Source organism: Crassostrea angulata, chromosome 3, assembly GCF_025612915.1.
Source record: "Crassostrea angulata isolate pt1a10 chromosome 3, ASM2561291v2, whole genome shotgun sequence".
Taxonomy (NCBI): Eukaryota; Metazoa; Mollusca; class Bivalvia; order Ostreida; family Ostreidae; genus Magallana; species Magallana angulata.
Window position 1 is genome coordinate 36,317,349 of NC_069113.1, and position 18,728 is coordinate 36,336,076.

Sequence of the window (18,728 nt, forward strand, 5' to 3'; positions counted from 1 at the left end):
TTCAGCATGGTCGATCCATAAGTCTGTTGCATTAAAGACAGCACCAAAAAGACAGAAGATACATGTATATTTACATGTATCAAAGGTGGTCAAGTTTTTTGGGGGGGTGACGAACCAAGCCACCATATAACTACTCAATAGCTCAATAATAAATATGTGATTGGGTTCCCGATATAGCCAAACTCAGCCATTTTCGTCCCAAAAAACGAAAGCAGGCAGAATCGAGTTCCACTTGTTGGTATCAATCAGCAATTATTTCTCCCTTGCACTGATTGAACTCATCTATCTGTATCGATACACACCATTCTGAGAAATCTGTCAATATATAATTCTGTTTCTCTTTCTTTCTTTCTTTCTTTCTTTCTTTCTTTCTTTCTTTCTTTCTTTCTCTGAGTGCATCTTTCTATTCTCTCTCTTTTCTTTCAATATTACGAACCGCTCTCTTTCTCTCTTTTTTTCTCTCTCTAATTCATTTTATAAAATCAATATTTAAGCACCACAAACCTTGAATTTTAAACATGTTTCACTAGATTATCGAATTAATCTCGAATGTTACTGTCTAATGCAAACCGGGTTGCATAATACCTTACTCCGATGCATATCGAAAAAGTTCCGGCCTGGAAAAAAAACGGTCAATGATTCAATCAAAATATAATTTCTTGTAAAGCCAAGGATTTTCATCGCACCAGATCAGATGCAATATGGGAAGGGCATACTAGTTTTTCGATTTGTAAATAATGACATATAATTAGTTGTTGTTGACGCTGTGATTCGAAGTTCTTCGGTGTAAACCATCGCATGCTATCGCATTTGCCATGACGTCTCATCCTCTAATGGCGTGAATTTCGCTGTTTTCATTACATTTATCTCGTTTTTTCTACGGGCTATCTTTCGTTTTTTATTTATTTTTTCCTAATATTTTTACAAATCATTGACAAGATTCGTTTAATCTTATTTGCTTTTTGCAATGGCTTTTTTTTACAATACTTAATAATATTTTCGAGATATAATAATTAAGATAATAATGAAATTCACTTAATATGAGATATATGCAAGAAATGTGCATTAGGGATTGTCAGCAGGTTAAAATTTAATCGAATGCATCAGTGGATCCAGACTTGTGAAATATAAAGGGGACCACGGAGGAATTATCGCATCACCATTTCTGCAGTTTTATATCTGTACGTAGTTTGAATGTTTCGTTATTGTACCGTGCTTTATTGGTTTTAAAAAATTATTGAAACCTTATCTTTTAACCAAACCTTATCCAGACTACATACTACTAAGTATGTACGCATTTTAAACTGTATCTTATTGAGTACAGAGACAGTACAGCGATGATTTTTACATGTAAACATAATTAGTGTTATATATGTATGTAGTTTTTGGTTTCGTGTATCTAGGTACATTCTTTATATTCTTAGCTCTTATGTCCATAATTTTTAATGTACAGCGCTGTAGAGTCAGTAATTTCATTTAAATCATATATGGCGCTTTATAAATTTTGTATAATTGTAATAACTAGAGCAAAGCTCCTTGCAGAGCAACGAGAGGGTCTTCCATTTACGTTGGAACTAAAGCTAGAAGTTCCTGTGAGAAGCAGCATTCTTAAATCAAAACAAGAGAAACTAAAACAAAGACATTTTTTTAAATTGAATAACTTTTGGTACGAAAAGATTTTAAGTACGAATTAAAAAATAAACTTAACAATTTCAAGAACGACTTAACAAAATAACAAGAGAGTCGTCAGTTTTTAAAAAGGGAAGACCCTAATAAATCTTGAAAAGCAAACAATGCCAAATAATATCGAACAAAAACATAAAGCATACTTAATCGTATATAGCTAAGTAAACTCAAATCAGATATACTGAGAAAAAAATTTGATTTCCATATACCTCAAACCCTTTATTTTATTCTCATGTTAAAATTGTGTTGAAATTAATAATAAATCATTATAAATTTTAAAAATTATACTGTTGAGTATTACTTATTTAGTTAAAGTGTGTAAATTGGCATTTGACGAAGAAACATTAGAATATATCTGAGGCATTATATACTTGTACATTTGTTAACAGAGGGTGGGACGTACAGGTCATGAACCATGAAATATGTTAAACTACATTTATGTAAATTAAATATAAAATGGGGTCAGTGCAAGTTATCTGTAATAATGCTTTAATTGCCAAATGTGCATATGATCTATTTTCAATGAGGTATGAATGCTGGAATGGAGAATGTCATTTTCTCAGGCAGAACAAAAACTTTTCTTTTCATTGAATCATAACCCAATACTTTTTAGCATAATACGAGTGTAATCGTGTAAGAACACTCAAAGCGAAAGTGGATAAAAAAGGGTGTTTTATAAATACCTCTATTATTAGGCTGAAAATGTTTAGTCACAGGTATACGAACAGTAAAGGAATACAACTTAATTGCAACAGTCAGTGCAAAGCTCGGTTGAATCTTATAAAAAGGAAATTAAATATTTAGAAAAATTCACGGAATGGATGATAGTTGCCGTGTGTCTGAGGTTCTGTACGTGGGTCTGTGTGATAATGTAGGGACACCAACAGAAGTGGCCGTCAGGAGGGAGATAATGGACATGGCGGAGATGATAAAGAAACCTGCACAGATACATCGATGTTACAGAGAGATGGAGAGTGGTAGTCATAGGGAAGGTTTTAGATAGAGACATTATGCTCTGGTCTACCAATCATAAAGTGATAACTGACATATCACAGTCCAGTGTTTACGATCTATCAAAACATACCATTATTCTCATGGAGGACACTGATACGCCGCCGGGGTTTGTCAGACTACAGCTGCTGACATCACAAGATGGAGATATTGAATCGTCAGTTATTCAATTCAGTGACGGTATGTACATATCAAATTTAAAGTGGAGACAAATAATGCTGACGACGATGGTGGAAAATAATTCTTATAGCGATACAAAAAGCCATGGTCCCTGTGCTAGCGGTGTCAGTTGCTATGTAGAAGTTGACGTTGCTGGGTGTTTTCATTGCTCTTATTGGTCACGCTTAACCTGTTATTGGAGAAAAAGATGTACTCTGCATAACTGGCCTCCAAACCACGTGTTTGATGATATACTAAGGAATGGTTGTCATTTTGTGTCCGTCGGAAGTAAAATGGCAGCCGCTGAAAATGAGCTGGAATGGAGAATGTCATTTTCTCAGGCAGAACAAAAACTTGTCTATTCATTGAATCATACACAATTTTTGTGCTATGGCCTTTTAAAAATATTTCTAAAGGAAATCGTCAATAGCGACATTAAAGAACCATTTTTGTGTTCATATTTTATGAAGACAACGATGTTCTGGTTGGTACAAATAGGAAATATTTCGTGATGTCCAAATAACTTACTGGATTGTTTCTGGAAATGTTTCAAATATCTGATACATTGCGTCCATCGAGGTGTGTTGCCAAATTTTTTATTCCACAAAACAACATGTTTGCAAGCAAATTAGCCACAGTTAGTGGTGTACGCGCACGAGAATGTCTGTTAAAACAACTGAACTGCTATTATGAAATGGGCGTGACCTGTTTGCTACAAAGTCCGACGGTCAGAAAAATGATGGTTGAACCAGTTTTACGTAACAGCCTTGTCAGAATAGAGCCACTTCTGAGACATACCAAGAGTTCTGCTCATACAGACGTTTGTATCAAGAATGAATTGAATAAGACAAGTTTCCCACAAACAGACATACATGACAGTTATTTTATGTTGAGGAACATAATAATTTTGTCAAACCAATCACTTACAGTATATGAGGCGTTAACATTGCAGAAATGCACTGCTGATGTTTTAGTCGAAGCAGCATTTAAGTACCTCAATAATTCAACAATAAGTGCAAATAAGAAAATCTACATAACAAACAGACTGATTGGTAACTTGTTGAATCTGGCAGGTAGAGTGGGTGATGTGTCTTGTTTGTTTTATCTTGCTCTGCATTACCACAGAACATCTAGATATACAGAGGCGCTTCATGTTACAGCTCGGGTTAAATCAAGACTCACACAGCCCTATATCATGTGTAGCATAGTGGACCAAGAAAGTTACAATGAATGTGTGGCTGGTTGGTCTCTGTCTAAACGTATGATGAGGGATTTGTTAAATCACGTACGTCTTCATAATGATGTTTATTATATACAGGAGCTGGATTTAGAACGGAGAGTAAGCCAAGAAAACGGTACACTAATCTCGCATATTTCACCCTTTGTGTTGACAGAAATGTTGAGTGTGTTCTGCAACTACAGACTAGGTAACCGTTCCCAGTGTCTACAGTCACTGACAGACCTACAGACACTGCTGCTCTATGATGACTGGAGATACGTACCTTTATATATCAGAGACCTCTCGTGGCAGATACTGGGGATCTGTCAGCACGTTGTGGGGGACCTACACGGGGCGTTACAGTCTTATCAACAATCACTGAGTCAGATACCATTCCACAAAATACAGAATGCCACAAAATATAGAATAGCCTTCATTCTTAATCGATTCAGTGAAAGAAAATAGCTGCAACTTTCTGATCTATATAATTGATTGTTTTAAACTTATTACTGCCATATTTCGGATATGCATTGTACAATATTCTCCTGGAATAATATTTACAATTGGTAACGTAAATTGGTGGTTTATATATGCAAAATGTTTAAAAATATATAATTGTATACCCTCTCCCTCTCATCCGCCACACAACTTTTTTCCAGCGTATGAATACACCAGCCATGGGTGTTTAAAAATTACACAAATGTGAATGATGACTGTGTAATAAATCCAACTACTGATATACACTTTTATAAAAAAAAAGAAAAAAAAAAGAAAAAAAAAGAAGATAAATTTTGTCCCATATTTACATGTATATGGCATATCATAATAATGAAATAAAATGTATTTAACATACCATATTAACACCTTATTTATCAGGCTGTTATGCCTATTAATTTTGTACATAATTATTATTGTATTCCTTCACAGATACAAACACTAATATCATTATTTTATATTTATTTTTTATGACCTAATTCATACAAATTTATCTTGTTCTGATCAACCAAAAAAATCCCAACATTTTCTTTGTGAATAATTTATCAAATCGGGCACCACCCTTAATAAACTAAGATAATTTTTATCAAACAATTTGCTGGGCGACCGGGAACGAATCTTAATTAACATGATTAACACCTGAGTCAGACGGGGCTGCCACAATGCACACAAATAATCATACAATGTACCGTTGTTTTGATATAAAATCAACAACTCATTAAAGAAAGCAATCAAGATTCATCAGTAAGCTGAGGATTAAATGAAGCGGGATAAACCGTTGTTTTAGTGTTGTGTGTTCTATTCAAAGATTGGCAGTACAATGCAGTTTCCGTCCGTTGCATGAATCTGTAGCTTTAAGGAAAATAAGTGTTTTACTTCCGAAAAAATGGAATTCTCTCTCATTTCAATACATTTTCACGCAGTTAAGAATGTCAGTATTTGTTATGTGAATAAGTCATTTAACAAACCGAGTACTTTGTACAGATTGTATAGCTATCTGAATTTTGGTTATTAAAAAAGGGGGCCACACTCGTTTTCACCTGTCAGTAACTTATATTTTTATAGTCGGTAGGCTAAGTACGAATGTACTTAGGGCTTCACAGGATTTGGTCACATGACCAACCAAGTTCATATCCCGGTGAACTTTTTTACATTGCTGTATATTACTTAGATTTGCGTTTGAGAATGGCAAATCGTTCAGAATCATTAAATGATTTTTACACAGCTCTACCTGCACAATATGTACAATTTAATTATTTAATTTAAACATATTTTATTGAGTAATCAAATGGATTAGGCAACAAGGAAAGCCTATATAAACCTTCTCCAAAAGTCAAGAAGTGGTGTTATAAAATAATCATAGAATATAGTGTATAGGATAATTTACCAGTTTACAGAGTGATATATTATTGATATTTTTTGTATACAAGACAAAGAATAATTGGATGATAAATAATAAGCTTGACTTTTGTCAAATGATTATAAATTGTAAGTTAATTTGTTGTTTAGCATATACATGAACACATTCATTCCTACATTTATAAACCCATCACCTCATTCATTCATACCGACAGACAGACATAGAGTATTGGTGTCATGATCCAGCCCATTTGAAAGAAACGATAATTTAAAAAAAACTAAGAAGTAAAAAAAAGTCAAAAACGCTTAGAAGCTCTAATATAACTGTGAACATAAGAAACGATTTTACAATTTAAGTTGTATAAAAAGTCAAAACTACCATAAAGAATATAGTTAATATGAAAAGGTACACTTATGTCATTAAATTGATTAAAAAGTTTAATTCTTTGTTGAATGTATCTTGGACACTCAAGAAAAAAATGTATATTACCTTCAGATTCAGACCCACAGTTTGTACATCGACTATCATCAATTAAAAAATCCTTAAATAAATGAGCATTTAAATTGCTAGCTTTATTCCGTAATTGACATTATATAAATAGTGCCTGTTTGGGAGGGTAACAGTTGAAATTGACACCCCGAGATAACCATTGTCAACCGACGCGAAGCGGAGGTTGACAATGATTTTCGAGGGGTGTCGATTTCAACTGTTACCCTCCCAAACAGGCACTATTCATTTTGTTATACTGGATGTCTTAATTTTTAAAATTTTTTTACTGCTTTTATATAGGAATAACATGAATTCTACAGCGAACCGTACGCGCATAATTTTCGCGCATGTAACATTTTTTAATGTTACCCGTTGATAAGTGTGTTGCTAACGCTGAGGGTAATAGAACGGATTATGAACTGCGTCTTAACCAATCAGATTTCAGTATTTAACAAGAAAGTATAACAAAAATAATATTTTCTTTCCTATTGCCAAAGCTGTAGTGTTTGCAAGTTTTGGGTATATTTTGGTTTTTGAGTTTTGACTTTAAAAAAAATAGACAAAGATGGTGAATGTTTTATTTCTGCATCAAGATTATTCCATAATTTAATTGTAGACGGAATAAAGCTATTGTAATAAGGAGTAGTTCGACTTAGTGACAGAGAGTAAAAATTGCCATTAGACCAAAGATTATATGCATGTTCAGTTGGAAAGTATGGTTGAATTAAGTCTAACAAGTACTGCGGTGCTAAACCATGAATTATTTTGTAGAAAAGAATAAGCTTATGTTTATCCCTTCGAGGTTGAAGGGTCTCCCAACCAAGTTCACTTTGTTATACTTTCATGTTAAATACTGAAATCTGATTGGTTAAGACGCAGTTAATAATATTTACTATTACCCTCAGCGTTAGCAACGCACTTGGCAACGGGTAACATTAAAAAATGTTACATGCGCGAAAATTATGCGCGTACGGTTCGCTGTAGAATTCACGTTATTCCTATATAAAAACAGTAAAATTTTCTTAAAAATTTTAAAAAAGACATTCAGTATAACAAAATAAATAGTGCCTGTTTGGGAGGATAACAGTTGAAATTGACACCCCTCGAAAACCATTGTCAACCTCCGCTTCACGTCGGTTGACAATGGTTTTCTCGGGGTGTCAATTTCAACTGTTACCCTCCCAATCAGGCACTATTTATATAATATAAGATACTTTTAGAAGAGTTAACTCTCAACCCTGTTATTATTCTGGCTGCTTCTTTTTGTACTTTTTCAAGCAATTCAGAGTTTTCTTTGGTACAGTTGCCCCACACAACATCACCATATTCCAGTATAGGTCTGATAAAAGCCATATATATTTTAACCAGTGTTTCTCTATCAATTGTATGCTTGAGCAATCTCAATATATTCAACCTTTTGCATGCTTTTTAATAAATACCATTAATATGATTGGACCAACCACCATCAGACTGTAGATGCAAGCCTAAGTGTACATGACTTTTTTTATTGTTTATGATTTCACCATTATATCCAAACAGAATTGCAGGATAGTTTATATTTTTTCTCGTAAAGTCAACATTTACAGTTTTATTTGCATTAAAATCTACAGCCCATGTGGAGGACCAATTTTTTTACTATGTCAAGGTCATTAGAAATTGATAAAGTTTGTTGTAGAAACAATTTAATTATTGCGCAGGTTATTAGTTCCCTTGTTCCTGAGAATTTCTATTTAACACATTATGTATCAATTAATTCAACAATGGTAGAAAATTTAATATTCATATATATCCATTTCTATTATGTTCTGTAACTTGGATATTTCAAATATAACAGTGTTTTTACGTTTACAATATGCAACTGTCAAACGACAAGCGCGTGTGGTTATCATTGTGAGGCCAGATTTAAACAATAAAATGCTTTTTTGGGTGTTTCATTCGGGATCTGAAGGTAGCGACATTGCAGGAAAAATACATAACCCGCGTTTGCGGGTTATGTTAATTTTTTCTGCAATGATCGCTACCTTTATAACCAGCATGAATCATCAAAGAAAGCATTTTATTGTTTATATTAACATCTTTCTTTAACTAATTAATAAACTGATTATGAAAAGTTAGTAAAATTCACTAAATTACTGTTAATGTACAAAAGTACGTTAGCTAAAAGAAACAACCAAATCGTCTCCTGTGAGACTTCGAGTCTGACATCATCATGATTATTTCGTGCAGTCCGGGATTTTACTAAGGTCGCTATAGGTTCAGACCAAAACAGGGCGTGTCAATTTCAGTCCTGTCACTTTCAGCCGCTGTAGATTTCGACCAATCGATAAATAGGGCGTGTAGATTTCAGTCTGGCTTTTTATATAGAGCTATGAATTAACTATAAGTTTCCGTAAGAAATAGAGGAAATTATGCTTGGTAGATGTAAATATAATGGTTTATCTTCTTACCGAGGAAAGCTGTGCTTTTCAGCATCAATCATTATATACAATGTACATCAAACTGACAAATTAGAGCCCTTGATAATACATGTATTTTGATGTCCCCATCCTTTAACTGAACTAATACTTGTAAATGTTTTTTTAGTCAATAAGTTGGAGTGATCACATTCTAACAGAATTATTCAAAGTGTAACAAAGTAGAATTTCTAAGACCTCGTGGAATTTCAAAATTCATATTTGAAACAGGAAAGTAGAGTTTCTCAAAATTTAAGGTTCTCCAATCCTCAGCCTCAAAGTATTTTTTCATCATAAAAATGTTATTTATCCTCGAAACCTTATAAATGAAATAAAATGAAAAGAAATTTTTTGATGGTACCCATGCTTTTTACGAAGTTATTGCAATTTTGGCCTCGATGAATATAATTAATGAAATAAATAACATATACAAGTCGAGATAAAATTAGAAAAAATGTACCGGTGCATCGATGGTTCGAACCCCTTTATCTTTAGATACTAATAGTATATAGAACCCCGTTGAGACACTAGGCCATGCAGTTCGTTGAATGCTTGTGCGTAACATCAACATTTTTTAATGTGTCTATATAAAAGGCAGATTTATAGTACGAATAAAATTTTTAGAGTTATCGAACATTGCTGAGGATCGGAGATCGTTAAGAATCTGGCTGGGTAATCTTCCTTAAAGGGGCATGGTCACGATTTTGGTCAAATTTTATTTTTAAGTTTTTATTATTTACAATGCTTTAGAAATGCATTTCTAATGATCAAATTAAATTTGAGAGTCATTACTCCAGTTATAAGCAAGATACAGGGCTCACAATTCTTTGTCATGTAAACAAGGCTCGTGCCCTGTTTTTGTTTACATATGTTCGATATACCAGTAAAACATCTTTTTCCAGCTTATTTGTCTATCTTTTCATTTATTTTAAGCATAGATATACAATTCCTAACGTTTAACACATTCGTTTAAGGTTAAAAATTGAAATTTTTACTTCAACGTTTAAAATGTAAACAAACGCTTTGTTTACATAGCGAATAATTTCAACCTCTGTAACTCGCTTATAACTCAACAAATGAGACTCAAATTTCGGTTGCCTATTAAAATGCCTTTCTGAAGCATCGTAAATATTAAAATCGGAAAAGTAATTTTTGACCAAAATCGTGACCATGCCCAATTAAATATTACGTCTTAGAAATAACTTCTTTGGCTATAAACTAGTATTAAGCTATGATGGCATATCTCTGCCCCTTGTGTGCAAGTTATTTTTCTATCAAATATGTTGACATGCAAGATAAATATGTTGACATGCAAGATAATTATGTCAACATGCAACATAACTATGTTGTCATGCAAGAAAATTGCAATCAGATAAGAATTATACAAAATCTCAAAAAATCTCAAATATCGCCCACCTGTGACATCCAAGATGCTAGATGCTACCTTTTTATGTCGACATGCAACTTATTTATGTTAACATGCAAGATAAATTTGCTGACATGCAACTTATTTATGTCGACATGCAACTTATTTATGTCAACATGCAACTTATAAATTGTATGTCAACTTAACTAAGTTGCATGTCGACAAAAATATGTTGCATGTCAACATATTTGTCTTGCATGTTAACATAACTAAGTTGCATGTCAACATAAAAAAGTTGCATGTTAACATAAATAAATTGCATGTTGACATCAGTAGGTAGCGTATCTTGCATCTTGGATGTCACATGTTGGCGATATTTGAGATTTTTGATTACTCTTATTTGATCGCAGTTTTCTTGCAAGTTAACATAGTTATGTTGCATGTTGACATAACTATCTTGCATGTCAACATCTTTATCTTGCATGTCGACATAATCAATAGAAAAATAACTTGCACACAAGGGGCAGAGATATGCCACCATATTAAGCAGAGAAAAAAAAATCATTATTTTACCTTATACTCAGAAGTTCGGGCATTTTCCTATACTCTTAAATAGAGCTCTCCTTTTAAAGGAGATCAATACAATCGATCTTAAAATGGCCAAAACCATAGATCCCTTTTAAAATAGATTTTGTGACATTCAGCAATATAAAAAAAAATAAATTTCATATTTAATATAGAAAAGAATTTCGCAAAAACTTTAATAAAAATTTTGTGAATTTGGCAATAATGAAAAATTAAATTTCATATTTTATATAGTTTGTTATGATATGAAAGTCAAGAGCTAAAAAATTTAGTTCTCATATAAAACTGCTCAAATTAACTTATTATATGAAATAAAATTTTTATTTCAAGAACTAATCAGTATTTTTCTAAATGGGATATTTCACTGGGAAATACATGTATAATGTTACATACACAGGGAGTCACAACCTATTAACAGGTACATTGCAAAATTAGGGGAATAAATCTCAATGGTGTAAAAAACATACAAGTATTTTTATTCAGAGGGCTTTATTAATGTTGCAAGTTGACCTGAAAGGTAATGAAGCCTAAACATGAAAATCAAGTCTTGCTTTCTCTCATCCATACAAGCTTTACTACAAAGTGATTGAAATTGAACAATATTATTTTAGAGATTGAAATTGAACAATAATATTGGAGAGAAAAACTAAAATGTTTACAAGTGAACCAAGTAATCCCTGACCAATGATTTAAAATGGATGGTCACAAACATTTAAAATAGGCCTGACATACTGGACAGCTCAGAAACAGTGGGAACAAATGCAAATGAAACAAGAGATGTTTGTGAAATACTTATGCCCCCCTCCCTTGGAAACATCCACAAAGAAAATGAATGTAAACTGCAAATAACTGGAATTTTTCTATGCCCAAGAGCCATAACTCTGTAGAAAATTGCTCGATCGTACCCAATATTGAACTTGACTTAGATATTATCATGATAAACCTGTATACCAAATTTCATTTCAATATGATCATCCTCTGCAAAGAAAATGAGCGGAAACTGCAAATAACTGGAATTGTTCTACGTCCAAGGGCCATAACTCTGTTGAAATTGCTCGATCGTACCCAATATCGAATTTGACCTAGATATTATCATGATAAACCTGTATACCAAATTTCATTTCAATATGTTCATCCTCTGCAAAGAAAATGAGCGGAAACTGCAAATAACTTAAATTTTTCTAAGTCCAAGGGCCATAACTCTGTTGAAAATTGCTCGATCGTACCTAATATTGAACTTGACCTAGATATTATCATGATAAACCTGTATACCAAATTTCATTTCAATATGTTCATCCTCTGCAAGAAAATGAACGGAAACTGTTGGTGGACCGACCTACCGACAGACAGCAGCAAAGCAATATGCCCTCCCTTCTTCGAAGGGGGGCATAAAAATATTATTTACAGACAATACAGACACAAGACCAGATGCATTAGCTCTCTCAAGCTCAGTATATCTATTATCTAAGTTCTTATGCAATAACTAGACAAAAAATGAAATATAAATATTTATTTATTTTCATATTTACACATTTAAAGTTAGTATTTGTAACCATGTGATTGCACAAAACCAAACCAAAAAAAAGTGTCCATGATATACTGACGATCATTTGCATCCATAAAATCAAAGGGTCTCGTGTAAGATATTGTTGCTTTTCTTGACTTCTGAATACACCCCTTCTCTTTTATTCTGTAGTAGTCTTCCCGTTCAATATACAAGTATGTAAAAATAATCTGAAAAAAAAATTGGTTTAAGGTACATGTAGTAAAAATCAATCATGATGAAATCTGGTTTAACTAATTTCTAATAAGTACACTGGAATAAAAAGAATAATACATGTATCATTGTATTGTCAATAGTCAATGATCTTTGTAAATAAATTAACAGCTCTAACACCAGTTTTTCATTAAAGCTGAACACCGTTCGTAAATATCCACTGTCACACAGTTATATAAACCCTTCAATTTCCTTACAACCAATTGCACACCTAAAACTTGTGGATGACGTGTAGTACTGTAGATTCCTTAATTGACACAAGTACTTAATTTTGCGATTCAACAATTTTCCAATAAATTGCGAGAATATAAAATTGTGATTGCCGATTATTTTCATAGTTTCATGTAGTTTACATATGTCCGAAAAATAAAAGCGAAATCTTAAAATTTACAAGATGTGCTTCTCGCAATTTTGCAAGGATATTAATTCCTCCTGTTTAATTAGGAATGTACAGTATTCCTTTCATGGTCTTTGAATTTTATGCATTTATTGCTTATTTTATGTGCATACTCTGTTTTTAAATAATGCGTTGACCTGTTTATTGATGTAAGTATTCTCCTGGCTTTAAAAAAAGTGAGTAAAATTTGATTACTTCATCCTGAATGAGTAACACGGCAAGGCAAGACCTCTTGTGAAATACTTTAAACTGTTGAGAGGTCTGCGGCTTATAATCATGTAACTCGCTTATAACTCAACGAATAACACTTCAATTTTGGTTGCCTATCAAATATGCCTTACTGAAGCATTGTAAACATTAAAATTAGAAAAATAATTTTTGGCCAAAATCGTGATCATGCCCCTTTAAATGAGCTAATACGTTCCTTAAACTGAAATACTAAATGCTTACTTTTGTTCCAATACAAAGCAATCCAACAACATAGGGGAAAAAATATGATTCACTTGCTTCCATAACAAGTTTAATTCCATGTTGACCAAGAACCTTCTTTGAAACATTCTTGAATGTGAAGGCCTCTGCATTATATTCCCCTCTGAAAGCATTGTACTGCTTTACCTGAAAAAAAAAATCAAGAATAAAGTAGGCTTTGACATCACACCCTTCCAAGTCATTATGCTTTTCATACAAATTTTCTCTGGTCCATAACTTTTCAAATAAATTCATCTAATCATTTTAAGCACAGGGGCCAAGCCCGTTTTAACATTAATTTCAATGTTACCATAAATAAAGACTTTATTTATGGTTACATTGAAATTAATGTTAAAACGGGCTTGGCCCCTGTGATTTTAAGTAGAAAAGTTATATCAAGTTCTAATCTCAAAGAATAAGATATTAATTACTTGGGATTTTGAATTTAAAGTATCTACATAATCAAAAGAATTGCTGCTTTGATTCTGTGAGCAGTCTTGATTCACGTGGAATTTATTTCCATATGACCTATGTAGATAATCATTGTGATCATAATATGTCACAAGGAACTATATCAATGTTACAGCTAGGACAATGTCCTATTTTAATATAACCTTTTTAGCATAAATTGTTTTATTTTCAAACAGGATGCTTTACAATTTAAAATTTACTTTTGATTATTGCATAATATAAACAAGAGATGTTAAACTTTGTGAAACTTTTTTATGCACCCCTCCCTTGAAACCCCTGCTACTCTGTACTATTTTTAACCCCATATTAAAATCTCTCACATTGGCCTCTTTTGGTCTCTGGACATTAAATAAGATAACTAAAATTATGTTTGTCTCCTTTTTATCTATCTATTATTTACAGGTATACCTGATCATTAAAACTAAGAAAGTACATTTTGTATTAGGTCTATAGATACAATAACATTCTTGCATAATTCTCTTATTCTACTAACATTTCAAATATATTATTTACTGTGATTAATTATTGATTTAAAAGGAGAATGGCAAAATTTTGATCAGAAAAGTGCACTTGAGCCTTAGGCTCAGGAAAGCTAAAAAATGAGGGTCGGGTCCAGCATTTGAAGCAAGAATAGCAGTGTTTATCCCTCGATGCATGATGATCAGCCATGCAAGTTTGGTCTAGATAGGACTTATTTGGGAGCATTATGAGCGTATGCTTATCTCAACCTAGTCAAGGTGAGCTAAATAGTTTTTATGAAGATCATCTCCTAATGAAATATGTGTCTAGCTCACCTCTGTTACTGTCAGGAGCTGAGAAGTCTCGTTTGCCATAGTCATATAACGAATGGCCGGTGTTCCATGGACATTGGAATCTTTGATACATATGTCATCACGAACACTCTCACCTGTCCTAAACATTAAAGAAAAAATCTTTTATGGTAAAAAATGCAGATTGAATCATAATCATATAATATATTTAATATTCATATGCATGCCAAAATGAAAATAACTACTACTAAATATTTATTTTAATTATTCATAAAAGAGATGATTATTTCATTAGATTATTATCAATACCTCATTTTATAGTATCTTTTAACATTAGAGCTTCATTTTAGATTTAGATTAAAAAACATGAATACCAAGAAAGTTACAGCAATCAGATAAGAATTTAGCACAATTGCATGCATGTCCTCGCATTCAGTTTTGGCGATACCATTATATAGGTAGACTGATTGCCCATGCATCACTATATTATGAATTTATCTGTTTAATGAAGTACTTACTCTGGATAAAGAAAAAATATCTTGGAGAAAGCCATGAGGAGGTTGGTGTATCTCCCCTCTCTCTGAGGTTTGCCCCATCTGGCAAGAAGTGTCAAAAAGTACCTCCAGAAATTCAGAACATTAAATCTCCATATGTAATATAATCTCAAACTGAAAAGGGAAAATGACAAAATATTATCCAGATTAATTTAATTCACAACTTGTTTCAGAGATAAAACTTCTGCATCTCAATATATATGTATCCTTGAAGGGTACTTTTTTTTTTAGAGCATATAAAACAGCATTTGTAGTGATATATCCGTCAATGACATTATTAATTATAAAATCTATCTACAATCATTGTTCATTGTGGTCCCACCCTACTCCTGGTTGTGTTGTTTTTAAGAAACTTTTTTAAAAAAGTTTATTCCAATAGACCAATCCACACTTTACAAAAGTTATGTCCCTTGGCCGCCATCTTTGGGGAAAAACCCATATAATTCTCACAGTAGCCTTTGTAGTTTAGAGGGTTGTAACCTCGCCGTTTAACATAAGAAATAGGGTTCCTCTGTGAATTTTGATTGCCCCAAGTTGGGGCAACCCACACATCGAAGGAATAAATTAAATTCTAAGAGATTTCTTCACAGGACGCCCAAATATTTGGTTGCATAAAGAAGGGAAAAGTTGTTTTTTCCCTTTTGACCTTTGGGTTGACCCGTAAAGGGGAACAACTTTTGCAAAGTGTGGATTGGACTATATACCCTTAATTATGTGAACTCTGTATTATAAAAGACCATTAAAAAGTGTTTTGAATGTTAAAATTTTCAATTTGAGCTTTTTTAAAATAGTTATGCTATGAATAATACTTTTGTCCGTCTTCCTGCGTGACCTTTTCCTGCATTTCCTGTTCATTCTCTAATTCTTCAATGGCTTTTTCAGTTTTTTCCATTGCATCCTTAATGCCGCTCCCTTTATCCAACTCGAAATTGTAGGAAAATGTCCAATTTTCTATAGTCAATTGTTTTAATGTCCTACAAATAGGAGGCACTATTCCCAAAGAACGGTCAATATTTTCCGTTTTCACTTTTGACATAAATGTTTCAAGAACTGTGAAATTTTCATCATATTCAACTCCTATCTTTATTAGATGGTCTAATGTCCAATCAGATGCTTTGCTACGAAATTTGCAATTTTTTCTACTAAAAGTTGAAATAGCTGACGATGATTCGGTTCCAGTGGAGGACAGATCAGAATCGTATGATTCTGGTCCAGAGGAGTACAGATCAGTACTTTCTGCCATTTTGGAGATTTCCCTCCAAATAAAATAAAGAATATGTCATCCCGATCCCGATTGAATTTCCACTATCCAGAAATTGATAACGTGATGTCTCTTGTCAGATTTTCTGTTTTCATGAGGTATAGGATTTATTTAACATTAATAAAGAATTTGGAATGGTAAAAGAGAAAAAGTAATCTTTTAAAAATGATAGGCATGGGATATCAATAAGTTAATGCACGTTATCATTATTTAACTCATTGAAACCGGCTAACAAACACTGATATATATGGCAAGAAATAAGCACTATGTTCCTGCAGTTCGTGATTTTTTCTAGGTCGCTTTAGGTTTTGACCAATCGATAAACGGGCGTGTAGATTTCAGTCTGGCTGTTTCAATAGAGCTTTAAGTATTAGCAGTATAAGTTTTCGTAAGAAATTAAGGGAATCATATTCGGTAGATGTAAGTATTTGTTACGGAAGCGCAGTAGTATTTTTATTTAATTTTTTATAACAAATTAGTAGTTTGTTATAACAGATTATCAATTTGTTAGGATAGATTATCAATTTGTTATAACAAATTAATAAATTGTTAAAACAGATTAATAATATGTTATTACAAAGTTAATAAAAAAAATACTGATTTGTTCATGAAATTAGATATTCATATATAAAACACTCTTTCACCGCATTGTTTAATTAGTTGTGGAACACTGATATTTTAGTAAGGCCTAAAAAAAAAGTTGTGTTTAGGGTAACCCGACCTAACCTAGAAAAATGCCCCGATCCTACAATTTTTAGATGTCTGTTTTTATCCGATTGTGAATTTTATATTATTTCTATTAAAAATTCTGTTTTTAAATATGACAAACATTCTTAGGATTCATGCAGAAAAAAATATGATAAAATAAAAAAAAATCCCTACCTACCTAATCTAATTTTTTCATCAATGTTACCCTAAACACACAACATTTTTTTATAGGCCTAACTGAAAAAACTTTAAAACCGCTCCTTTTACCAGAGACATATATATATATAACATATGATATGTTATACATATGCCTCTGATTTTATTAAGATGGCTCTATACACCCACAGTTTATTCCAATTTTCAATAGAAGACCACAAAACATATGCTTATCAAATATCAAAATGATGATAGGGATACTCTAGGTATTTTAAAAGATTTTTTAAAATGTTTTTTCGTGTTTTTGTAAAATGTTTTTTAAAAAGACAGCAATTAACAAATAAAGAGAAATTTTTTTTTCATATGATGGATATTTCCTTCGTACACATAAAAAAATATAACACTTCTTAACATTCAAAAACTATGTTATTATATTATATTATATCATATTATATCATATTATATTATATCATATTATATTATATCATATTATATTATAGTAATTTTTTTTAGTATTTCCCCAAATCATAATTTTTCATATTTTCTTACTCTGTTGACGAATCATCTGAAAAAGTTACTTGATGTTATAAAAAAATGTATTTTAATAAATGTGACATAAAAAATTGAATGAAAATCATTGCAAATAAACTCAAAAAATATTTTAAATTTTATTTGGTATGAAAGTTCCTCAGGTAAGGGTTATCGTTCTTTAGTCCCAAGGCCCAAACACCTTGGGGACTTTTCATTTCTGAGTTGAAGAAAATTTCCTAAATATAATGTTGGAATGATAAATACATACTTATTTCATTATAGGCCTGTATAAGTGAATATATTAGCTTTAATGCAAACTAAGTCAAATAAATAGAGGTGAAAATTGACTAGGCTAATAGGATTTATGTATCCCAACCTGAGAGAAATTCAAAGCAACCCTCCAATCCCCTTAAGGTGTCAATATTAATGTGCATTAAAGTATGTTATGATTGAAATATTTTCACCGGTTTAGAATTTTCTTTCACAGTATTCAACGATAAACTACGTTTTAGAAAATTTTGGAAAGTTAAAATATTTATAGTTCTCAACGGGAACCGAACTCATGACCTACCAGTTTGTAGTGAACCCACTAACCCACTGCGCTACAGTGTAACATATCAATGATGGGAAATTAAAGAAACTATTTAAAAAATTATAGAATTGCATGTTTCCAGATTTACTTTTTGCGTACTGCGTCATCAAAAAGTGTTGTATAGATTAGAGCCACCTTAAAATTATTGTCAGTCGAAAAACGCAAAACACCTCTGCCAACATTATATTTATTCAGTAATTGATGTTGACTTACATAAAAT

At 32.2% G+C, this 18,728-nt stretch overlaps 2 protein-coding genes across 2 annotated transcripts; one reads left to right on the top strand and one right to left on the bottom strand.

Annotated features, from left to right (window-relative positions):
* Positions 1-2,690: 2,690 nt before the first annotated feature.
* Positions 2,691-4,804, top strand: LOC128177798 (uncharacterized). Its single transcript, XM_052844666.1, has one exon. The coding sequence runs from the start codon at positions 3,401-3,403 to the stop codon at positions 4,538-4,540; it is 1,140 nt and encodes a 379-aa protein (XP_052700626.1). The 5' UTR covers positions 2,691-3,400; the 3' UTR covers positions 4,541-4,804.
* Positions 4,805-12,318: 7,514 nt separating this feature from the next.
* On the bottom strand, positions 12,319-16,503 carry LOC128177453 (uncharacterized). Its single transcript, XM_052844163.1, has 5 exons — positions 16,070-16,503; positions 15,225-15,374; positions 14,731-14,848; positions 13,448-13,612; positions 12,319-12,557 (listed from the first exon to the last, which is right to left on the bottom strand). Exons 1-5 carry the CDS (start codon positions 16,501-16,503, stop codon positions 12,363-12,365), a joined length of 1,062 nt encoding a protein of 353 aa, XP_052700123.1. The 3' UTR covers positions 12,319-12,362.
* Between the last annotated feature and the right edge of the window lie 2,225 nt (positions 16,504-18,728).